Source organism: Uranotaenia lowii, chromosome 3, assembly GCF_029784155.1.
Source record: "Uranotaenia lowii strain MFRU-FL chromosome 3, ASM2978415v1, whole genome shotgun sequence".
Classification (NCBI taxonomy): domain Eukaryota; kingdom Metazoa; phylum Arthropoda; class Insecta; order Diptera; family Culicidae; genus Uranotaenia; species Uranotaenia lowii.
The window spans coordinates 29,622,375-29,648,783 of record NC_073693.1 but is presented as its reverse complement, the minus strand read 5'-3'; the positions used below and the strand labels follow the sequence as shown (position 1 = coordinate 29,648,783).

Sequence of the window (26,409 nt, the reverse complement as noted above, 5' to 3'; positions counted from 1 at the left end):
ATCTGAAACCTGAAATCCGGATCTAATCCTGAATCTGAATACGAAAGATTCCTGGCATTCATTTGAACAGAATTGCATCGGCTGCTGGGGGTGATAGTAGTTTGCATTAAGCACTCAACGATTTTGTTGCCAGATTCATAGCCGCTGCTATCCTTTCCTCCGCCGAAGGTCATCTGCAGACCACATCTCGAAGTACATACTAGAGAAATAACAGAAAATGATATATAAGTTTACTTTCGATAAAGCTGTTCAGATAGGTATTTCAAAGTTGAATTATAAAAAGGTCGTCTCCACTTACCTTGGTGTTCCATTTTTAAACCATACCGGGCGGGTGGTTCTCCTGCCACACCACATAATTTTCCCAGGAACGGACAATGCTGGTGATTGTTGATAGGCATCGTCGGGTATCGTGTATATTTCATATTGGCAGCATGCAGAACCGGAAATTGCCTAAGTAGCATTCTAGTATTATAGCGGTGGATACATCTGCAACAAATTAATAGTTTGTTTTTCACTCTGTTTTACTTACCTACTTGTAACACAATCGTTTCGGGGGACGGATAAGACAGACATCTTGCAGCTCAATCATATCCAAATCATTTTGGAAATATGGACAGAAAAAAATACCAAAGGTTGAGGCTTGTTGCGGTGATCCTTCGAATGATGGAGTTTGTTGGTACCGTCCCTTGGACGGTGTGTTGCCGATCTGCCCTGCCTGGAAGCCTGGAAGAAGGAGAAATGCTATTGGGTCAAGGAAAAATTGCTTTGAGTGGTGCTAGGGGCATTCAGTTGTGTAATTTTGCAACAGCTGAAGATTGCTGTTGCTGTAAGTGCTCCGGGTTGGTTCTGATTTTGGTAATGTTGATATCAAATCATTTGATACTTACCTGCAAGTTCAACACCAGCTCTAAAAATCCCAACCACCACAGGAAATCTTTCAACCAGCCAGACAATCAAATACCAAGCGCGCTAGAGGTTCCGTACCTTTCCAGCAGAAGCAATTTGGTGGCACACCAGCGGTGTGGAGTATCCCAGGAGAATATCACAAATCGATGACCGAAACATTTGTTTAATCCGCGCCGGATGAATTGGAAACTTTGCTTTTTTACAGCGCAAGCGGGGCGCCACTAATCGCGGTTGTCAGACAGAGATGGTTGCGCTCACAGCTGCCAGAAATGAGCGCTCAAAATTTGACGTTTGTTTGTGACAGCGATACTGATTTACAGTTTTCGGTATTTTTTTACCGAAATTTAACCGCAAAGCGATTTGTTTACATAAAAATAAACGAACTTCGCTAAATAAAGAATCGATCTACCGAACTTGGTAAAAACAAGACGTCAGATCGACTAATTACCGAATATTTTCGAATTACAGAACTAGTTCTGTAAAATAAATTACCGAACTCGGTAGTTTTCGTTTACTGTGTAGCTCTGTCAATTCGGCCCCGATCGCTTAGCTGGTGAGATAGAAACACGCTTCTTGTACACCTGAACAATCCTAGCAACCGTATCTTTATTAAGCTTGACAAACTTTTGCCAGTTTTGTGACGTTCAACAATCAAATTTCGGATGCTGATCGGAATTTATGCGTTTTTGGGCATTTTGCAATCAATTTCTTCCAATTTTGAAGTGTTTAAACTCGCCTCGGAAAGAATCATTCGGCTGATTTTTTCCGAGTTTAACTCGTTGTGTGCAGATTGATTTTATCTTCGTTCCAATCATGACGTGATTGCACACAAAACGAAGAGAACAGTTCCGAGTTGATGTTTTCCCCTCCTCGCAGGAATAAAATCACACCAATGAAACAACAGAACGAAGCTTGCCGTACACGAATGCTCACGAGCGATCGTTGCCCGACGGACCGAGTTAACATTCCTCGCACCCTTCTCTCGCTCGTTTCCCGTTCCCTTGTATCCATCACTTTTAGCCACGCCCCCATGCGTTGTCCGATTGATGTGTTCGGCTGCCGAACGAAAACGATTTTTTCTTTAATTCGCAGAACTGTTCGTTTGCTTCGCTGATGTTTCCCCCCCGATTGCTGTTTACTCCTGCCGAGTTTACCCGAAGCTTACTTCCTGATGCTTTCCGAGGTGAACTTTAGATAGCATCATTGCAGATTGAGTTTAACGAAATAAAATCGTTCTGCAAAGAAGGGCAAAGTGCGAGTATGTAGACTCGCGATTTTAACATCTCTGTTTTGAACACGAAACACGAAACGAAAACTCCAAGAGCGCTAAATGACAGCTAAATAGACACAATGTTTACATTCAAGAAAGCTGCGGGCTACACACTAAAACTTTGTAAAACACACTTAAATCGTAGTATCCATTTGAGGGTGGATAAACTTTTTTGCGTTTTTTTTACCCTTTTTCATAATTTATCACATAAAACCCCGAGAAAAGATATAAACGCCGTATTTTCAATGGCAATATGATGAATACACATAAAATGATAAATTGTGGAGGAACATTCATGAAATCAACTTGATTTTCACCAGAAAAACATTACAGTTGTAAATTTGTGAGGAGGATGGATGAACTTTTTTTTTGCATACTGTATATGCAAAATTCTATTGTGTCGTCATAGATATGAATTATAACGAATAAATTTATATCATTCAATAAATCACCGCCAATTGAATTCTAGCATAGAATAATTTGGTAAATATCGGAAATTTCAAACCTAGGACATGATAAATAAAACGAGCATAAAAAACTGTCGGATTCCAAGGCACAATATTATTGGAAGAATCCCCATATTTGTACGACGATTTCTAACGTAATTCTTATGCACATCTCACTTTTCTTCTAGCCACTTGTTTTCAAATCATAATGGTAATTCCAACACAACTTTATAAATGAAACCCGAGAATATTCCAGAAGTTTCAAATTTTGTTCTCAGGTAGAAACTCCCGGATTGCAACATTAGTTCAGAATAAATAAATGAGAAGGATAATGAAACGAACTCACAAATTGTTAAAGTGAATAGCAAGTGTGTTTCCTCTTGTAGCGAATTATTCAACCGGCTGGAGGTGGACGAAATCAATCGAGAATCATGTCGGACACAAACAATGATACATGCAATTATGGATCACTATGCATTATCCACTAATTCAAGAAAAAAAAACACTCAATTTTATAATAAGAAACTACTTGAACTTCAAAAATTAGTTTTTACCGCGACGGAGCGAAAAGAAACACGTGCGATACCAACAAACCATCGCCTACTTCAACTCATTAATTTTTGGATTCTCACATTAAAATTTGAAATGGTGAACTTGCAGTCGCAATTGTAATCATAAGGGTTGAAATTATTTTTTTAACATCGTTTTTAATATTCTGAATCCAGAATATGAACACTACGATCACAAATCTGAAATATTGTTTTAAAAGTAAAGCTTGCTAAAGAAAATAATTTCAAATACCGTCACACTAATTCCAAATTATAGCTTTGAATATTTCTTGGTTGTTGATTAATCAGTTTAGGTTTAAGTTAATTTTTTATGGCTTGTGGAAAAAATAAAAAAATACATAACAAATTTAACCCCCACGTCTCCACCTTTCGCACGGTCTTGCCCAACTGTATCTTAATAGACTTCAAATTGCTGGTTTTCTGACAGAAAATAAAATAAGTTTTTGGTCATTTAAAGGGATCCTGACGGTATCAGATGGCCGTTTTTTATAAGTTTTTTTTTCTCACTCATATGCAGCACCGTCCTTCTGCGGAATCCCGTCGGAATGTTTCCCTCGCAAAATGTCCAGCTGCGGTTGTCGCGAGGTTTGGTGGGTGGATGGTTGGATGGGGTTAAACTGGACGGGTCGTTTGACAGACTAACGACGACGACGACGATGACGGCCAGTCAAGTCAGTCAGTGACGGACTGACGGATCGTTGTCGATCAAGGCAACAAGCTAATAGAAATAATAACAATAATAATCATGAATGCGTTTTTCTCCGCTAATAGAGAGATGTTTTATTTTTATACAGCATGTGCAGCAGCAATCCTTTAACAAACAGTCGTCGTCGTTGATCGTAGGAATGACGATCGCCTGCTTAAGGCTATGGTTCGTCGTGCGGGGGTGGTTTAATCGTCATTAGAAGAGAGGGGCATTCCAGTGTGTGGAAGAGCACCTCGTTAAATTGTTGCGAATTGAGTAGAAATACAACAAGTTTATTGTTAATTCGCTTTTTATGAGCTGCTTTCATTCAGCAGGCGCTTGATTCACATCAGCCTTTTATCGATTTAGCATCTTGTTAACTGATGTTTTCCCCCCTTGTTTCTTCTTTAAAATGTTTGCAGATTTCCGAGTGTACGGCCAAGGGTGGAGAATGTGACGAAAGTAAAGGACGGCCCGTTTGTGGCACAGACAACCAGACCTATCCGACCCGGTGCCATTTGATACGAGCGCAGTGCAGCGGTCATCAGGTTAGCCTCAAGCATCGGGGAACATGCAAAGGTAAGAGCTGGATTTTAATTTAATTTCCGAATATTTGCGAACAAAAATGACGCAAAAGTTACACAAAAATAGCACGAACTACACAAAAATGGCAAAATTCCCGAAAAAAAACTAAAATCACAAAAATGACAAAAATCGCAAAAAACCATAAAAATCACAAAAATGACCAAATGACATAAATTACAAAAATGACAAAATTGAACATAACGACAAAAATGTAAAAAATGTGAAATAAGTTGAGCACCACTGACTTTCAGTGTGTGCTGCAAGGCTAACTTTTACCCAAAACACAAACACGCAAAACCCCAATCTTGTAGCAATTTTACATTTTTACTCTTACGACACATTAAATACCTACGCTAGCTTAACATAATTTCTACTCACGGGCCCGTATCCTACTTTAAAGACAAACATCTGGCAGCCAACATAAACAACAGTAATATCGCAGCTCAGTTTATCGGTAGTATCACAGAAATTCTGGCAGCCCTGCCTGGCTGCACTTCTCAACGGGCACATGATTATTGCCCGGAGCATCCGATGTCTGCTTCCGCCTGGATCTGTTCCGGCTTGCCCATGCGACGGCTGATCGGCTCGCAAAAGGGCGTCTCCAGATCCCAAACGACACTCTGCTCTCCAACAACGAGGAATCGTGGCTTTTACGATTCGTTCCTATACTGCACAACAAACTTAGTACTCACCCCCCAAAGGCCGTTGTTTTTTGTCCAAATTTGTTTTCATACAGTTGTCGAACTGCAGTTGTCTTCGGACTCGTTATCACTGTGTACACTGGCACCGGCGCACTTCCTCTTCCTCCCCGAGAGATTTCTTGATCTGGCTGTGAATTGTGCAAGGTCCTGTAAAACCGTTCCTTTTAAGTGCTTTTTGTTTTGTCTCACCTTATAGAAGTGCCAATTCGATGTAGTTTCTTGTTGTACAACCTTTTTCACGAAATCCGGGCATCCGTGTCCTTTTCTGGTGTTTTTATATGTTTGTCGTTTTTGTTTACGTTTCTCCACGTGTGTGTCTGACGTTTGACACGCTTAATTCTAAACACTCAAGTTTTGTTCTAACTAATCCAATCGCTACACGCTCAAAATTACATAATCACAAATTTCTTAATTAAAACGTTACATATGACAACTATAATTCTCTTGAGAAAGATGACTATAGCTGACCGAAACGTCGAGTATCTAGAATCAAAATGAGTCCAACAGAAAATCCGAAGTCAATCAAAACAATTTAATGACTATCAACGTTATCCGTTCTGCCTTTCATAGGGTTTCTTTACATTCGATTCTCTTTTCCAGACATCTGTTTAGCATCCCGGACGTACGCACTGCAGCACCGGGCTACCTCCCGGAATGGGGTAAAATTCGTTCCGCGGTGCCGCGAAGATGGAACCTACGCACCGGTCCAGTGTCTCGAAGGCGTCGGCTGCTGGTGCGTCAATGGCCAGGGCAAGCCACTTCCGAATACCACGGTCCAGCACGGAAAACCGGTTTGCGTCAAGAAGGGAAAATCTAATCAACGCCGATCTTCACCCCGTAATCCGGTTAGGAACAATAAACGCAGTAAGTTGGAGATTTTTTCCTTCTTTTTATTGACCTGCACATCACCTGGCCTCTGCAGCAGGCTATCGGATTGGAATTAAGATACTGGAATTCCACTTCGTTCGATTCGATTTCCATAAGGAGCAGCAGCACGTTTCAAAATATTTACCAATCCGATAATTTATGAGAAAGTTCGTGCGTTTTTGTTTGTTGTCTTTGCGGCCTGTGTGTCGGTCAGGTTTTATCTCAAAGTAAACAATCTGCATGGAATCGGATTTTTTTGCGCTATACAAACCACAAAACGATTCGTCGGCGTCAATTTCGGTGAATCTATAATGCGCGCTATGTCTCCGAATAGTCATTTAACACATTTCCATGTTAAGTGTCCATCAAGCGCAAAATTGATGGACCGGTTCCTTTACGCTGCTGCTGGAACGATGATCGGTAATCGCTTTTCTAATCTCTGCCATTAACTATAACTCCCTACAGGTTGTTCCCGAATGGATCGGGCCGTGTTCAATCGGAACCTGCTGAAGCTGTTCGAGAACGAGCACATTCGGGTTCAGCAGAACGTGAAAGGGGCCATCGGAGGCTTCAACACCATGGGCTTGATGGCCAATTCGGGTGGAGTGCCGAGCGAAAAAACGGTCCTAGAGTGGAAGTTCGCCTCGATCGACGGAAACCGGAACGGGGTGCTGGACAAAAACGAATACCGGGAGCTGAAGCGGCTTATTAAGAAGGTAGGCTTCTCTAACAGGGAGGGATTTCTCTTATGAGAGCTTTTGAAGACCAATTCATAAATTAGGCGGCATCTCGGCATGGTAGCGATTTCGAGCGGCTTTGTCATAGATTTATTTATCTATGCCATCAAATCAGATATGCATACGTTTGGATTGAGTTTTAAATATGTGATTTGTTAGCAAGTGGATTCAGTTCCTTAAAAAATATTTATTCGAATTGGGTGGATATTAAATACACCCAAAGAAAAAGTGGGGAAATTTCAATGCTGATTGCAACGAACTCTATATAAAAAAATGTGCTGAAACGTTGCGCCTCAACGAACGTGATTGTCTTGAAACTACTGGCACAAAAAATCGAGCTCTCGAGCACAATGACCCATTACCACTACATACAAACATTCAAGCGAAGCAAGAATTTTTTGGGGTTTTTCATCGTACTGGAGAATTCCCCCTAGAATTGAAAAGTGAAAAAAAAAGATTACGGCGGAGAGTGAGCATCGAACTCAACTGTGTGAAATCGTCTGACCAGTTGCACTATTTTGCTATGTGTTCTACCTGGACCAGATGGAGAACGAGTGTGGATTGTGATAGTCTCAGCGCTCGCTCGATTTATTTCAATTTATTCTTGCTCACAGCCGGGCAGCTTGGCCGGTGTGGTTGAAAGTTGAAAACAAGGAAATCTAGAGTTAGTTTTGATTAAGTCGTACGAGCCACTCGACATGTTTTGAGGAAATCTTTTTTTTTTTTTTTTTGTTTCGATTCTAGTCGTTTTACCTTCTTTATGGCATTCGCGACTTTATCAACGTTGCAGTTGGCGGATCGTTACTGAAAAACTTATCCGGTACAACTGTGTTCGCTGTTTACTCTTGGGCTCGAACTCGCGGACATCGGCTCAGGAGATTTTCAGGAAATCGATGTTGAAGTTCTGAACCACTTTTCAATTCTCATTTTATGGATGCTGGTCTAATTTGTCTAAAAATTTGCAAGGCAACGTAAAATTGGACGCAGAACATGCTAATGTATTCGGAATTGGCGTAAATTAGGTTTCTATGAATGAAGATGGACTAATAACTTAGGTTTACCAGATAGATTCAGAAAAAAAGCGGGACATTTCACGAATAAAAAGCGGGACATCGCCAAAAAAAGCGGGACATTTTGGAAACTTGTCAAAATCAAATTTTTACGACCATTTCCGTACATATGTATATGTTCCTTCAGCTAAAATAGTACATAAAGCTTAGTTCTTTTAGAAATGGGACAGTTACAAATGCCTGTATCTCAAAAACCATTCGTTTGAACGAAATACTTTCTATGAAGGAAAAGTAGGCAATGTTATGATATTTCATGAAAAAATTTGAAAAAAAATATTTACCGTTTTTTGTAAAAGAAATTTCTACTTTATTCTTGGTGTCTCCCATTGGCCGGCGCACACTTTTTTCTGTCATGGTATTGATCAGTTTCTCCAACTTATACTTTGTAAAATCTATTTTTTAGGTGGCTTCACCTTCCTTCTTCAATTTCTGATACTTTTTGGTCCAATACTTCTCTGGAAACTGGAAACTGGAAGCATTTTAGTGGATACAGTTGTTTCGAAATGAACAAATTTGGTTATTTTTTATCACATTTTTGAACGTTTTTTTTTTCGGTACCGGTTTTACAGCTTAAGAGCTTTGGAACTATCAAAAAATGGCTGTTTGAGGTTGGATTTCAATGAGTCATCACTAGGCAACACTTTCAGCTTATCGGAGAAAATTGTTTTGGACATTTCAGCGATCTACCCTTAGCTTTTCGTTTATTGAAAATTAAAAATGCTGGTATGAGACTTGCATTCCTTGATGATCCTTAACCGTTGTTGCCGATCATCTGCTTCACTCCAATGCTTGATTTGAACTTTGTGGACATTATTGACAGTGTTTGCATACTTATCCACCACATAAACTCAGTAATTCTTTGAATAATCAACGGTTTTTTCAGCTATCAATTTGATAATGACGAATTTTAAAGGAATCTGTGCAAAAATTTTTTTTTCTTTTTCTCAAGCATCGTACATATCTCAAAAACGCGTAAATTTTAAATTTTGAAAAAAATAGGTCGAATAGTACTTTTTACAGGCAACAAAATGCTGTTCAAATTTTTAATATCCAATAACTAGTTAACGAGCTATTAGCAAATGAAAGTGTCCCATTTCTAAAAGAACTAAGCTTTAGAAAGTAATAAAATATGGATAAAGGAAATTTGTTAAAAAAAAATAATTCTCAAGAAAACTTCCATCTTTGTAAACTGCGAACGCTTCAGTCCAAAATGTTGTAGTTCAAAGCAATTTAAATACCCAATTTGAAGAAAGTTTTATATATTTTTTAACAGTCGTTTTTGATCATCTACCAAAGTTATTTAATTTAACTCGTCCATTTTTCATTGATCGATTTAAAATTGTTTTTTTTTTCGCTAGGTAGTCCTGTTTTATTTTATCCGGAATTCGTTTTTCTCAAGCTTTATATTCAAGGGACTCCGGAGGGATTCCGGAGAAAAATATATAGCCATCATCATTTGGAAACACCTTAGAGAACGTTATCTTCAATAGAAAAATATTTACATCGCTAAAACGTGTTTAAAGAACGCTCAACTGAACCCAATTTTTATGGTGATGCAAAGATAAGCTTACAAGGCTGCCGAGCTTGCCCAAACTTACCCGGATATTTGACACAAAATTTAGAAAAAAATTCGCTCCGGCCGGCTGCCCGGATTTCGTAGAAAAAAAGCTTGGATTTGATGCAGATTTTTTACTTTATTTTCAAAATTGAACATAAAAAAATTGAGCTATTATATATTTTTTATTTTGACGTAAAGAAATGATTTTTTGAGCCGTTTAACCTAAATATTGTCGCTGAATCCCCAAACCGGAGTTATCGTCAATGAGCGCTGGCGACATTTACTGGCGACACTCACTGGCGACAAGTTATTATCAGGACGTGTACAACTTCGGGTGTGTTCTTATACCAAAGATTTTTTATTTCAAAGGAAAGTGCTGCAAAAACAAAGGATTTTTTCCTTTGGTTTTGGTATAAATAAAAAATCCTTTGGTTCAAATGCATTTTCCTCTGTTTCAGAGATTTTTTCTTTTGAAAAATCTTAGATTGAAAATATTAATGCTTTGATACAAAAACCAGTTTCATTTGATTTAAAGTTATTATATTTGCTCAAAGGTAATTTAGATATAGATTTAAAAGCATTTATTCATTGAACCATTTTCCATTTATTCCAATTGGAAGATTTTTACCCTGTTGTTTCGAAGTTCCTATTAGGAGTTTGAATAATAAAAAGATACAATTTTAGTTCTTAAATTCTTTTTTATTCACAAACACATAAAACACTGGTTCACTATAACCGAGTAGGGTCCTTGATATCGTTGACAAAGTTTCGCATTCTCCGTGGGCCGGTCAATAAAATTCCGAAAGCCTCTCCAGCTGCTGGCTGGTCCGACTGGTGATTGCCGTTGAAGATTGGGCCGAAAAAATACGACCGCGGGATTTGGGGAGGTGTTACTTTGCGCAGCTTTCTCCATGTTCGAGAGACTTGGAAATCTATCCGTCGGCCGTGGTCCTTTAACTATACAAGCATTTTAGAAAATCTTGAATTCATTTAAATATTCAGTATTTATTAACTTACACTTGATTTTCAAAACGAGCGGCCGAACTTTATTCGATTTTTCGGTTTTCTGTTCTTCTTGCAAATCAATGCAAAATATCTTCTAAGTTTGAAGTTTTTGTTTCAAAAAATTATTCTTTTCAGTTTAAAACATTTTTCTTCGGTTGAAAGAAAATTTACTTTGTTTCTAAGAAAATATGCAGTTGAACAAATTTCTTTTGAATCAAAGAATTTGTTTGAAATCAAAGTCCAAAGTTATTCAATTCAAAAAATGTATTCTTTCTTTCAAAAATTATTCTTTTCAATCAAAACTATAATTCATTGATTCAAAGAAAACAGGAGCTGGATTCAAAAAAATGAATGTTTTGAATCAAAGTCAGATTTAATTCGTTCCAAAATTCAAGTTTACTCTGCGTGAATACACGGAATCGTCCATCTTGTGACAGGCAATCGTAATCATAGGCATGGTAACAATTTGCTGTCAAAAAGCGCTCCGTCTCCACCCCCCACCAATGAGAAACTTTTGGTACTCCTTGCCTACTGTTGCTCAATATGCAACCACCCGTAGCTGTATAGGCACGCTGGTTATTACTTTACAAAAGCGTTGCCAGTAATGATATTTCACAACGTCGCTAGTTGGCAAGGTTGCCGATCACCAGCGCGAAAACTTCGGATTTCAACTTCAATGACAATAATTATGAACAGTGTTTCGGAAGCCTAAAATAAGATTTAAAATAAGCTATTATGTTTTGATGTAAAAATATATTTTCAAGCGTATTCTTTTTGATTTTTATTTATCAATTCCGTGTTTTGACCAAATTTGCTCGGATATTGCCCGGATTTCGGGTTGAAAATTTTGAAATTAGATGCCCGATTTTAAGACTAAATTGTCCCGATTCACCCGGTCCGGATATGTCTGGAAAATATTCCGGCAACCTTAAATGCTTAACAAAACGAGTTATTTAAAACGCTGCTTATTTTGAGAAAAAGAAACGCAAAAAAAAATTATATTTGAATGATTTTCTGAGTTAAACCATTGAATATAAATTTAAGCTAAATTTAGGTTTTCCAGTGTTAGACAGTGAAACTGCATAAAAGTGTTACCTAATTAATTTTCATAGCCTTATCGGTGAATTTCATGTTCTTTAAGTAAGAAAGTTTCTAGTTTTAAAAATCATAAATGAGTAAAAAAGATTAGACAACAATGACAGGAGTAGAAATTGATCGACGAGAGATTTTATAAGAAACGTTTTCATTAAGCACGGACCAACTATTTTGAAGTGAAGAATCGAAGAAGGTTGAGTCTACCCCAAAAGTTTTTTCATGAAAAGGCGGGACATTTTGAGAGAAAAGCGGGACGGCAGGTCATTATCTATAAAAGCGGGACATGTTCCGCTTTTGCGGGACGGATGGCAACCCTATTATAACTAAAAGTATTTCTAATTTGGCGCGAACGTCCTTATGGTCAATCGATAAGTTTGATTCCAAAAACTGATTGTAGAAAAGCTTGGGCCAATAATCCTGTCCATACTATCCATGGGAATTACCATTCCAAGGAAACTTGGAATTATTGCTTTTTGGGAGTGACCATTGGCAATCCACCTGGACACTTATGGCTACAACCTGAGGCGCCGCTGGCCGTTCGAGGAGTGTGAAAAATCATTCCTCGCTTTCAACTATTTTGGCTGCCTCTATTTATAATGACAAAAATAATATTACTATTCACACACGGAACAGTAACTGTACAACTGTTGTACTAATTGTACTCACCTGACACCAATTTGCAGCGTCTCACCATGCTAGGATCTCTAAAGATCACTCCTCCAGAGAGTTTCCTGTCCTTTTCCCTTAAATTTTCCACTCCACCAATAACGTCGTAAATTCACAACGCCGAACTGTATATTTTGCGCCTTTATGCAGCACGGCAAGGCACGGCAGAGCAAAAGGACGCAAAAAACATATTGCACTCAAAAGTGAGAAAGTCATCATACGTCCTAAATTCAAATCCTTTTGGTAAAGTTATTCATTGATCAAATAAAATCAAGTTTACCAAACATAGAATACAACTTTATTAATCATTTTCAGTTAATAACTCAAGTTTGTTTGTATTGGTTCATACGACCTAATAAAAACAAACTCTTGGAATGTTTTTATTCAGTTCATAGTTTTTTTTTAATGTCGGCTATCTTTGCTGACTGCCAGACGCTTGGCCGATGACTTTTTCCACCCTGCTTTGGTTTGTGATGGGATGTGTTTATATGGGATATGTTTAAAAAAGTTTTATTTGTTTTTTTTTCAAACATATGCGATGCGGTTGCACTGGGAGGACAATGCCAGCGGTCACAAAGCTTGTTAATGCCAATTTGGTACAGCAAGTTGTGAAAATTTATCAACACCCCAAAGATGTCATGTTTGGAGTATAGTCTGGCCTGTTGGTGTAATTCTGGAAAATTATCAATAATTATTGTGGCTATATTCTGGTTTCATGTATTTTTTACGTACGCAATTACTTGGAACGTGCCCGGTAAATAGTAAACTTATGATCTGAGCTGCCAAGTGCCAAGATATGTCTGTAAAACACAGACAGTTGACAACTCGTCAACTTGCACAGATTTAACAGACTTTCAAAATAGAATGTATGAATCATTAAAAATTATTGGTTAAAATTTAATTTTTAGGTGAAATCAACAGAAAAACTTGTATGCTGCAAGGAATATTTAAAGAAGGTAGTGCCAAGGAAGCCCTTCCCCAGTATTGGTGCATATACTGCGACGTCACAATCACGAAAAATCTTTTGATTTACAAGGAAACTTACATTTTTCGTTGATAACTCGAAGGATCTGCTGGAAATTTTCCACTTTGTAAGCATGTTATTATAATTTTTCTATAAAATAGACTTTTGAAGTTCGAGATAATGCTGAATTTTCCCTACTAAAATTTTCAAAACTTTGGAATTAGTTCAAAATATTCCATGAAAATGTCCTAGTCTGTTCAATTTTAGCTTCTTATTACAAAAAGTTATTAAAAAAACAACTATGTATTACTAACGAACCACATTTTTACTGGTATTTTATTAAACTGAGTTAACACACATTTATTGATCTTAATTGTTAAACCGGTTGGATAAAAATCATGCCAATCAGTTGAACACTTGAAAACTACCACCTGGATCTTTTAAAAGCTGATTTTTCTCATTTTTGTACGTTTTAGCTTCAAGATGACACTGTTTTGAAAAATAAAGTATGAAAAAGTACATAATGCAATCTTTAAAGGACATACAAACCAACTTCATAAAATAATCAATTAGAGGCCGTACAACACAATCAAAACGAAATCGAAATTCATTTGCGTTCTAAAACATGATTTTCTTTAATATTTCTGCCATTCTCGTATAAATTTTCGATACAATCGTTTTTGTGACGTCACAAAAAAAATCCAATAAGGCTCTCGACACTACCTTATTTGAATATTCCTTGTGTTTGTTGTATGTTTCTAAACTAAAAAAAAAAAACAAATTAACCCCCAAATTTGTGACTTTTGCTTGTGTACAGAAATACACAGATTTTTTTCCAATTTGCCCTGATTTTTTTTTATCTTAAACACCTGGCACCCCTGTTTATGATAAGTTGTTTTTACTTGCAACACAATACTCCTTCATTATTAAGCAATACATAGAGAGGTTACATGACACAAACTAGTTTTGTTATATAACAATGAAATTTTATGTTATTAAAAAAATAAATAATAAAAAACGTAAATTAAACGCCGTTGGCATTATACGCCTACAAATATGCAATGCATTCGTTTGTATTCAGGAATCGGACCACAAGCTTTTCGTCAAATGCTTGCGATAGAGCTTTCTGTTCGATAACACTATGCTAGCGGACTGTAAAAACTAGCTTAATGGCACAAAAAACCACTTCGCGGTAGAGAACACTATTTGATAAAAATTTCCCACTCTGGGGGAACTACTTTTTTTCACCCACTGGGGATTTCGGATCGATTAGCAAAATTCGCGACGGTACTTGTTGGTGGTTGGATCAAGACTTACAGTTGCGTTCAAAAAAGAATGAAATCGCATGAAGCAGCGCACCCACTTCCAACTTTGACAAGCTGCCATTTCTCTCTCGGTTTATATTTTTTCATGAAAACTTCACACAATCTAGTTCAACTATCCAACTAACACTCCACAAAATTTGAAGTCTTTTCAATGACGAGAAACAAAGATACAGCTTTTCCCGTAAAAAAGGGAAATTTGGAGTTGCTTAACTAAATTTGCTGTATCTTTGACAATTTTCATTGAAAAATCTTGAAATTTGGCCCAAAGATTTGAAAATGTTTGATCTAATATCAGGCCAAGTTTCATCAAAATCGATGAACGTGATCAAAAACGGTGCCGGGTTGAAGATAAGGTTCATTATCGCCTAGCAGGCGATTTCATTCTTTTTTGGACGGATGTGTGTATGGAAAACATCGTAATCTATGTATCCTTAGCTTATTCTTCCACAAAACCAACATTTATTACGAAGAATGTTGTAAATTGATAGGAACTTCATCCTTGCTTTGTTTAGAAATAGAAATTGTTCCAACAGAGCTGGTATTGAAACATAAGAGCGAATAGAATACTCGCTTTAATGGTGGATCAAATTTGTTTATCGGTATAATTAGCAGGTCATTTCTTTAACTCTGTTTTTCTTATTTTGAACCCTGTTGAAACATTTTCTCTTTCGAAACAAAGTACGAATGAAGTTGTAAGCAATTTACAACATTCTTTGTGATAACTTTTGGTTTTGTGTAAGAAAAAACCAAGAATACATGGATTACGATGTTTTCCATACAAACATCCGTCCAAAAAAGAATGAAATCGTCTGCTGGGCGATAATGAACCTCATTTTCAATCCGGCACCATTTTTGATCACGTTCATCGATTTTGACGAAACTTGGCCTGATATTAGATCAAACATTTTCAAATCTTTGGGCCAAATTTCAAGATTTTTCAATGAAAATTGTCAAAGATACAGCAAATTTAGTTAAGCAACTCCAAATTTCCCTTTTTTACGGGAAAAGCTGTATCTTTGTTTCTCGTCATTGAAAAGACTTCAAATTTTGTGGAGTGTTAGTTGGATAGTTGAACTAGATTGTGTGAAGTTTTCATGAAAAAATATAAACCGAAAGAGAAATGGCAGCTTGTCAAAGTTGGAAGTGGGTGCGCAGCTTCATGCGATTTCATTCTTTTTTGAACGCAACTGTATGTTTTATTGCCGTTTGTTTTCCTTCCAGTTCGGCTCTCTGGATCTCTCGTATATTGCGGGACGGTGTTGCAGTGAGACGTGAGATAAAGAGAAGTTAGGACTGTTAGCACGTCTCACTGCGGGGCTTCCAATAACCACGGAACCTTTTGTCATTACTAAACATTTCAGTATCAGTGTTGGTATTTGTTGATCGTAGTAATCGAAGAATAATTAATTAGTCATACTCATCTCGCTAAATTTGAAATACTCAGAGCCCGGCTATCTTTTACTCAGACGTCGCCACATGTATGAAACAGCCGACGGCTGATCTTAATGAACTCACATAACAGCGGAAAAATTACTCAGACGTCAGAAAATTCGGCACTCAGAGAACTCGAGCGCATGAAGGCGACAACTGAGTCCTAAATGTTGATCAGTTTGAGCGAGGCGGTCGAACTTGGTTTGTTTTCGTGCAGCAGAATTTACATGGTGAATGTTAATTTTAAAGGTAATTTCTAAATATTAATCTGATTTTCTTCATATAACAGGGTTCTATGACGGAGTGATAATGGTCCATAGCTAAATCTGGTACGGCATAATAGGTCCCGGCCCGGAAGACGAAACCCGACGGGCGAAAATAAAATTCATTAAGTTTGTCGATTTTTTTTTTCAAAAATAAAGATGTATGAACAATATTTTGACTTTTGTTATTCATGAAATCAACCAATCCATCATATGTCTGAATATAATACAGGTTTTAAGTATTTTAGCATGTAAAAAGCGGCCAAAACCGCTTCAGAATTATTCGCGCATTCTGAGTAACCATGACTCAGTTGTCGCGAAAAGGGCTGTTAGTCAGTTCTGAGTAAAGGCCGTTTAGTCAGAACTGAGTAGGTGCGGTTTTGGCGACAACTGAGTAACCGTCACTCTGAACTGAGTAGCTGAACGTTAGCGAGATAGTAGTCCAAGGTCAAGATAGGTAGATCATTAGGTATAACATTGCGCTTAACCTCAATCGACAGAGCCGTGTAAACGCAGGGTCAAAAATAGTTATGAAATTTCGGCTGATATGTATGGGATTTGAAACAAAATTACAATTTATGGAAAATTGTGGGGTCCTATTGCTCAAATAAGTAATCAGTCGCATACTTTGAAATATCTTGTGTAGCAATCAGAAAAATTTATGCTCAAAAGCGTTCAATATTCTGACTACGAGACAGTTTTTCTTTGGCAATTTAGCAGTTTTTCAGCAAAACATTCGAACTTCGGAAAGCATTTTTTCAAATGAGGTTGTAAAAATATGCCAAATAATGACTTCTTACAAATTGTAATGAATGCTACTTTATTTAATATTCAACAAAATTAAAAAAAAATCAGCTGTAAGGAATTTAGCAAAATGCTATTTTTTTAACCCAATAGAAAATTCACGTAAACAATATATTTTCCAATCGCCTGAGCGCTTAGTGTATTGTAGATACTTTGGCGAACATTTTTATATTTTTTGAGGAATTTTAAAATCAGTAGTTTTGGAAGAAAACTCATATTTAATAAAATTTCCATACATTTCTGTGAAATTTCTATAACTATTTTTTGGCAGGCCTACTAATACATATGCAAGCAACGGAGTAGTATACCTATGAATCTAGCTATCCTGGTCCAATGTTTAAGAATTGCGAATGAATCACTCTTGTTAAGTATCTCGTGTTTTCACTTAGAGCAAGTTCACTGGTGTTGGTAAAAAGTGGTAGAAATTTTGACACTTACGGCACATTTTGAAAATTTTGCCATGCAAAAACATTTTCAAGATCTGTGGCCTTCTAGTTTTTTTACAACACGTGTTGTATTTTCGCATGCTGTGAAGCAAAATTAGCAATATTTCTATCACATACGGCTGAAATAGAAACAGTGTTGCAAAAAAAAAAAAAAAAAAATACAACGCCCCAAGATCTTGAAAACATTTTTGCATGGTAAAATTTTCAAAATGTCAAAATTTCTACCACTTTTTCTCAACACCACACAGATAAAAATTTTGACTATTAGGTACGTGTCACTGAAAACTGCAACCTTTAAAATAAATCACCTGTAATTAAAAAAACCTGTAATTTTTCATTGCTTTCCTTGAAAGTTAACGAAGATTCATTTATTATTACAGCAAATGTCCTGTAAAAAAGTTGTGCACTGAAAATTCAATGTCACGTTATCATTTTTTCTACCTGTAAAATTACGGTAAATGTCCTGCTCCTTTTTGTTACAGGACATTTTCGTAGTTTTACAGGAAATAATTTTTGCTGTGCAGTGAACTTGCTCTTAGGTACTCTGTTTATTTTCCATAAGCTTATGAGCCCAAAAGCGGGTGCCATAGCAACGGGATAACAAGGTTGAAAATTTTTCACACGTAGTGAAAATTTTTCACACGTAGTGAAAATTTTCGGTTTTCGGCAAGAGGATGACTGGACATGGCAGATCGAATGGCCAACAAGCGCGAAAAGGGACTCTTTCGAGGACACCGATATCTAGCGGGAACGACCAGCAAGCGAATTTTTTAGGAAGCATTCAAGCGGGAAGCGGAGCGATTGCAGGTTACAGGTGGCAGCATTCCCCTACCTTTGTCGGAGCGATTGCGTGGCCAATGTGAAGAAAATGGTGCTCATCCGTGAAAGAACATGGGCAGCGATAACGGCGAAAGAACCATCCCAGCAATTGTCGGAACGGGCTCTGGCAACCATCTGTCTGAGTATCAAGCCAGTCTGTGAATCAGTCGAGGTGTATGCAAGGTTGCCGAAATCACAGAAAAATCTGTAATTTCACAGAATTTTGAGCTAATTTTCATCACAGAATCTGTGTCACAGAACACAGAATTTTGAAATTTTCACAGATTTCACAGAATTTTTAAATTTTGAATGGATTTCCGAAATTATAATTTTTTTTGGACAGTATCAAAATTAAAATTCTTACTTGGAATTAAAAGGGTATGATAAGATCAGAAATGTTAATTGATTTAATGCAACTAAAATGTGAAAAAGACCCAATTTATCATGAATTTTCAATGAAATTCAAGGAAATAGCATCACAGAAACCCATCACAGAATTTTTGGGTAAAATCACAGAAATTCAGAATTATTTTTGTCAAAAACACAGAATTTTTTTCGGCAACCTTGGGTGTACGTCAATTCGCTGATAACCACGAGGCACAAGATAGCTGCGATCGAGTTCGAAGTCAACGACCGGTGGATGTTGAACATTCTTCTGATGGGACTTCCGAAGTAGTATGAAACAATGGTGATGGGTCTCGAGGTGTCAGGAAGAGCAGAGCAGAGATTTTGCAGGACGTCAAATGGCCGGATGATGATGTGACGAGTGGCGAGAGGGCGTTTTATGGAAATCATCGAAGTCAACCGCAGAAGAATATGAACGGTAAGCAAGACAAGTCAGCTATCGTGTGCTATACTGCCGTTCTACGCAAGAATGTCCCATGTGACTTTTGGGTCATTTTCACTTTTTTGCTGTAAACGGTCTCTTTTAGTGTTAACTCTATGTTGTCTCTATGTTGATAGTTCTACGCAAGAATGTCACACTAGAGAAAATTCTATGAAAAATGCAAATTTTATCAAAAAATTATCTTAAGATGAGTTCAAACTGTTGAATTTAATGTTATTCACTGAAAAGAACACTAAAATAGAGGGCAGAGGAGGAGCGAGAAGCCTTGAGTGTTTTATTCAGAGAAATTTTCACTAAACACTTTTCGGTAGGCACCACTTACAAGATCCATACTCAACTAAACATTTTTATAAACAAAGTGGAACGTATTTCTCAAATTACGGTTTAGCATGAGTTTTTGGCAAAAAAATAAACTACGCAAGCTTTTAAAATGATAAAAAAATTGTAGCCGTGTGACAGTTTTTCGTAGAACTAGCATCGGCATGCGTTCTGATTCTACGCAAAAGTGTCACACGGAGCATTTTTGGCTCTAATTTGCTGTTTTTTTTTGTAGGAAATGTAATTTTTTTGGCAGAAAACATTGTAAAATGATTAACTTGAACTGTTCACTACGAAAAAACTGTCGGTGAATTTTTAGTTTGAGAGAAAAATTGGAAATATAGCTGATATTTCAATCGCGTTTTTCTCGTTTGCACGTTTTTCCACATGGGACAATCTTGCTTAGAACGGCAGTATAGGTGCAACCAGAAAGGGGCATTACGCTGTCGAGTGTCCACAGAAACCAGACAAGCACTCTTCATTAATGGTGCGGAAACGTTGTGCGAAATCGAACCTTCCCTGGATTTTTGATTCCGGTTCTTCCTCGCTTATGTGTAATAATCCAGAGTTACTGGCTTATGCACTTTCAGTGAAGGAATCTGGCATCGTGACTAACAATATGAAAAAGTTCGGTTGTGGCCAAGGAAAACACAACACTCCGAGCAGACTTCTAAGGTGAGTGTACTACACTCAGTGTAGCATTTTAAACATAAAAGAAGTTATGTGCATTCCAGATTTGGCTACGAATCTATTGTTCGTAAGCAAGATTAGTAGTTTCGGACATCGAGTTGTGTTCACGAGAGATTCGTGCAAGGTTTACAACTCCAAAGACGAAGTGACTGTGATGGGTGATCAGCAAGATGATCTCTACAAACTTCATCGGTATGGCAAAGACGCTGCGTATACGGCAAAGCTAAAAGAAGATTTGGCATGGTGGCTCAGAAAGACATTTGAAAAGACTCACAGTGAAGCGTCGAACGTGGGAACTTAGTCAGAAGCAGGTATTTTTGACGGTCATCCACGGAAAAAAAATGTTGTCGCACCTACAATCCCCGAACCAAGAAGGTGCCAAGTAGTTGCAACGTTGGTTTCAAAGGGTTTCAATTTCGCACGCGAGGCGACGAGGAAGTTTTCCGGTTATCCGAGGCAGATTCGAATATTGAAAAAGGGTCCGAAATGAGGAGGGCACACAAATTGTTAAAGTCAGATTCAAGGGTCGTTAATCCGGGTGGTCCGTTTTCCGGAGATGTCAATAAAGCAGTTTTCAGCAACAAGTTCGAGTTTGACGATATTCTTGGCTCAAGGAGAAAACCATCGACACCAAGTCGCGTCAACTAATCGAATGTCGGAAACTCCCATCTAGGCGGTTCCGGTACAGAAACTACAGAAAGTCAGGTCATTCCTTGGAATTCAAGAATTCTTGATTAAGGGAGGATGTTTATCGTAGTAATCGAAGAATAATTAATAAGTCATAGTAGACCAATGTTAAAAATTTGCGAATATTTAAATCACTCTTGTTGAGTATCCCGTTCAAACCGCTCGTGTTTACACTTACTTTGTTCATTTTCCATAAGTATTTTCATTAGATTTCTTTGAATTCGGAACAAATTGATGTTCTGATCACGTCGTATTTGAAAATGATTAAATTTTCGAAGATGATGAGAAAATTTGAGAGAGACATGGGAAGTCAAAGAAAGGAAGAACGTAGTTATAAGTAAAAATGTTTGCGATAGGATTTGATACCGCAATATCCGTATCGTTGAACCAAAGCGGTGGTCTCATGTGCATACATAAAAATAATCATTTTTATTTATTCAGAAAGTCGTCGATGATTAAATGTATGACACATTTATCAAATCATTTTGATACTCACGGCTTCGGAACTGCGAAGAAATCGTCAAGAATTCATCCCGTCATCCGTGCCGTCAACATGGTTCCGCATATTTTTATGATATGATTGCTGATGACAGCTAATGATGATAAACACGGTAGAAATGTTTACATCATCACACGGCTAAGCGAGACTACTCAAGTTAGGTTCGCGGTAACTCAAAAGTGCCAGATATTCTGGGTTGAAGTATTAGAATACTCATTCGTACGATATTTGGTGATGGCTGTTATATCGTAGGACGGCCGTAAAGGAAACACGTGGCAAAACAAGTTTTTTTCTGAGGATGGCTGAAATTCAGTAAGCCAAAACGTAAAAAACAGCAGTTTTATTTTTCGTCGTAAATCACCGAAAAATATCAATTAAAGAAGACCTCAAGAAAGTGCGGTGATCAAAACCAAACAAAAAAAAAATCTAAACTTTATAATTTGGCACTCCTAATGAAAAATCAAAGATTTCATACCTTTTTAAAAGTTGTTTTTGTTCTTTTTTTCTTAACAGGTCGTTAAACCGAAGCGCTGTGGTCGATCGTTCGGTAAAAATTGTGACGCCGATCAGGACGAACGTCTGTCTAGGCTTGAATGGGCCAACTGCTTTTCTAAAGATAACCTAACACGTAAGTTTTGAATTTTTAATATGACGTTAACTTCATTCGAAACATTCTACATCATGTTTACTTCCACGTTATGTAGTCCAAATTATAAGTCGAACATTTTCGTAGAACAAATGTCCCGTTATTAATAAACTGTACACAAACTACGAGTGACACGTGCTCTACAAATAATGTTTGGCAACACTATTAATTCGTTTCTAAAATTTTAACAAAACAAATCGTGACTAAAGTGATCAAAATCTGAAAATATTCTTCACGTGATTAAATAGTTGTTATTAATATTTACACATTTTTTCCATCTCCTTCACCCAATCACGAACTACCAACCACCATTTATGATCTTGCACAAAAATCCAGCCGAACTCGATCTCTACTCTTCATCCTCAACCTATCACCTTCATCACCAAAACCAACATCATCAACATCACCCTCCAGGTGTGGGTCTGGCCGGCGGAAGTGGCGTTGGCATCGGTGTCGGTCACTTGGCCTCGTCTTCCTCCTCTTCTTCGTCCTCTTCTTCTCCATCTTCCACCCACCACCACCACCATCAATTCCACAATTCGGGGCCCACGAGCTTCCTCCGATACGATGACTCGCAGCAAAATAGCTCCAACGATTACACTGATTTTGACGATGAAGATGATTACTCAGAAAATGACGACGATTCGGACGAACAGCCCGAAACCGATAACACCCTACTCAATGGACTGCACTTTAGCATTGCCGGCAAACGGTTGCAGCCCAATCTGTGTATGTATCTAACTTCCGAGTTTGCACCTCTCTTAAATATGTTAGTTTGATCTTAGAGTTTATGTTCGTTTCAATATTGTTCCCCTCTTTTCTTAGATTAGTGCACGTTTGTCTGACGATTTTGATGGTTGACTTTCAGTTATTTTTTGTCATGTTTTTTTATTTCTTTCCTAAGTTGAAAAAGTAGCTTTTAGTTTGTGTTGTTGTTACTTAGTTTTTGTTTCCGTTTCCACAGTCCACAATGATAGATGCTAAGACAGTGAACCAGCTATTTCGAACACAAAATTGAATTGTTTTGGCCGAATTGTCTTCATTTTCCAAAAAATAAAAAATCTACCAAAAAATACTCTTTCCAACAAAAAAGGTAACTTTTGGAAAAGAAAATCTTTGGTTCATTAAGGTACTTGGCAAAATTTAACTTTTATATACCTTCATTCCATTTCATCCTTAACATCTGTCATTTACAATGTGTATTTTTATTTTTGTATTTTAGTAGGTTTAGATGCTACTGAAAAAAGAACCCTATGTAAGATAAGTCTTTTTTTGTAAGAAATTTCAACATGGAACATGGAACAAATAATTGAAAAATGAGGAATCAGAAAACTTTTGAAAAATACGAGAAATAGAAATCTTAAAAACCTTTGAGCGGCTTAAGTACGGAACAAATTGGAATTAAGTTCGATTAGAGAGTGAAGTTTAAGAATTTCGATAAAAAAAAAATGAAATATTTTGCTATCCGCTAAAATTTGCTAAAATTGAGAAATGCTTGAACAGAAATCGCGAAATTTTACTGAAATAATGAAGGCCAAAAGACTTTTGAAGCTCAACGCACTTGAGTTGTAATGTTTTGTTTATAAAGATACCTTTAAGAATGTATTTTTATTTTCGCTATATGCTTGCCCTTTTTGTTTTGATGCTTAGCTTCTGCTTTTTACGCTTGAGTTTTTGCATTTTTTTCCCCAGTGTATCTACAAGAAGACGCTTTTTTAAATATAATTTTCCTAACAACAATTATTTTTAATTCTTCAAATTGAGCTCAGTGCTGCAACAGGGCAAAACCACCCTAAATCTGCGAGGCGAACAGGACCCACTCTTCAAGGACAGCGAGGCGGAATCGGACTGCATGAGCGATCGAGCGGCCGCTCTCGAAGAACAACGAGTGAGTAAACCTTGGAACTCATTTTAGGCTCAATTTGTGCTTAAGCATAACTCAATCTTTCCAATCTGTCCTAGGGTGGTGCCACGGCTCTCTACGTTCCGGAATGTACTGCTGATGGACGGTATCAGCGGGTTCAATGTTATCGATCTACCGGTTACTGTTGGTGTGTTCATGAAGATACCGGTAAGAATATTCCTGGAACCTCGACCAAGGACAAACGGCCTCAATGTGACATTTATCCTGCGGCCAGTGGGCGACAGATGAGGGGATGTCCAGACGATAAGAAGCTGGAATTCCTGAAAGATCTGAAGGACTTTTTGAAACAGCAGATTGCAAGCAACTCGGGAACGGTGTAAGTATATTGTTTATTGTGAGTGTTTCACGATGACGTTTATTGTTCATCAACAGATCACACATTGATCCAAAAATAGGTTAAAAATTAAAGACAAACTTCAAATACTTTCATGGAATTTTCCCCTACATAATACTTAAAGCACTGAGGATTCTTCTTCGTAATAATTCCCTCGAAACGTCAAAATCAAAATGATCCGAGAAACGGTTAAACGTCCTTACTGCACCAATTAGCGCAGTATTAGCTCCGTAATTGTTCTGTCGGAGAGGAGCGAAGAGCTGAAGATCACGATTCCTCAAACCTCGAGGTCGTACGCTGCGTTGGAGTGCTTCTAACAGTGCGGGACAGTCGGTTCTTGACGAAAGCAGATCGGTGACGATAGAAGCTCGAGCTTGCAGTGTGTCGATGTCGATTAGGCGACAGGAGAGCGAATCGCAAAAAACGCCTCTAGATGGCCTCGATACCCTCCGAGCTATTTTAGTAGTAAGGGCTCAAACAGCCGAGGCACATTTGAGGGTCGATCGAACCAAGCTGCAGTAAAGACTCTTGAGACAATAAATATCCTTAAAGTCATTTGTCATGCGGAATAGAAGACCCAGGCTTCTGAAAGCTTTATCAATGATGTAGTTTGTGTGGATGTTGAAATCCAGCCGTTTGTCCAGGATCACACCAAGGTCTTTCACATGCTCAACTCGTGCAACTGCCTCATGTCCAAGAAAATAATCATCTGATGGGAATGCACTTGACATCACACCAGGCGGCGAAAGTGTTGCACTGGCTCTGCAAGGCGTTGACATCTTCGGGGATGTTGGTGGGCTAAAACAATTTCAAGTCATCGGCATACGCAAGTTTTGGTCCATCGAGCTGCTACAGCACGTCGTAAAGGTAGATCAGAAATAATATGGGTCCTAGGTGGCTCCCTTGAGGTACTCCAGAAGAGGTAGGAAGTTGATTGGAAAATGATTCACCTGTACGTACAATAAGTTTCCATCCTACCGGGTAGCTATGGAACCATTCCAGTAAAAAGGCGCAAATGCCGATACGATCTAGTAAGGCGATGCCTATTTTATGGTTTACCTTGTCGGAAGCCGCGGACAGGTCGATGTAGATGATGTTGGTTTGAGATCCTCTTGCAAAGCTGTCTTGCAGGGAAGACAAGTAGACAAGTAGCATTTAAAATTTTATAGCAGGCTACTAGATATGGTTTTGATTTTATAAGGGGCTTGAGGAGTCCAATAAGACTACCGGTGTTACTTGGGGTACATGCGATTCAAAAAAGCCAATTAAAAATGAACGCTTAATGTAAATGGACCCTTTAAAAATGAACGCTTAATGTAAATGGACCCTTTAGTACCATAGTTTTTTTTTGAAAGTAGTATGAAAAATTATAATAGAAATTTAATATACATATGCGCTATACCCAGATAACAAGACAAAAAAGTGTATTCAAACTTATTAAACTCCTGTACGTAAGTTAAAGTAATTTTCCCAACCTCTCTCTGGACTAACTCGTCCTCCTGCACTAACTAAATGGGCTTAAAGGGTGGAAAGAACAATTTCGAACAATCAACACGGTTTTTTCCGAAACGTTCGGTAACGTCTATTCTGGCAGTATTCACATAATTCTGCATATCTAATATGGATTGTGGCAAACAAGTTGACGCAATTTACACGGACATCACTGCAGCGTTTGACTCAGTTAATCACTTAATTTTACTTTTAAAGCTTGCACGCCAGGGGTTATCTGAGAGATTTTGTGCGTGGATCAGAAGCTATTTTTCACCCTGTTCTGCAATGATATTAACATGCTGCTTTTTGGATGCGGAGTACTTATGTACGCGGACGATTTGAAATTGTTTCTGGACGTTAACAGTTTGTCAGATTGTCAGATACTACAGCAATTCCTCGACACAGTAATGAACTGGTGTGCTATCAACCTACTGGCCTTAAGCGTTTCTAAGTGCTGTATCATAACATTTGGACGCAAGAAACTTCCATTTTTGTACGACTATAGTTAATATCCAGAGCGAACTTCTACATCATGTTATGTTAATCTAATAAAGGACCTTGGCTTTGTTTTGGTTGGCCATATGACGTTCAAGGAACACTACTGTGCTACGCTTGAAAAGGTCAACCGACTGCTGGGGTTTGTCATACGTCTGAGTAAAGAATTAACAGATCCTGTTTGTCTACGAGCTCTGTATTGCTGCCTGGTTCGTTCAATATTAGAATCTGCAAATCTGGTGTGGTGGCCATTCGAAACTACATGG

The 26,409-nt window shown here is 37.8% G+C and overlaps 1 protein-coding gene across 3 annotated transcripts in view; it reads left to right on the top strand.

The window, feature by feature from the left end:
* LOC129757741 (SPARC-related modular calcium-binding protein 2) overlaps positions 1–26,409 on the top strand; it is a 133,885-nt gene that overhangs the window by 99,353 nt on the left and 8,123 nt on the right. For 2 of the 3 annotated variants that reach the window (XM_055755028.1, XM_055755027.1), the window contains exons 4-10: positions 4,299–4,455; positions 5,763–6,026; positions 6,495–6,745; positions 21,767–21,881; positions 22,236–22,628; positions 23,669–23,787; positions 23,862–24,139. In XM_055755028.1, the coding sequence (XP_055611003.1) occupies positions 4,299–4,455; positions 5,763–6,026; positions 6,495–6,745; positions 21,767–21,881; positions 22,236–22,628; positions 23,669–23,787; positions 23,862–24,139 (1,577 nt within the window). The remainder of the gene's footprint in view (positions 1–4,298; positions 4,456–5,762; positions 6,027–6,494; positions 6,746–21,766; positions 21,882–22,235; positions 22,629–23,668; positions 23,788–23,861; positions 24,140–26,409) is intronic. The other variant, XM_055755029.1, reaches the window with a different exon arrangement.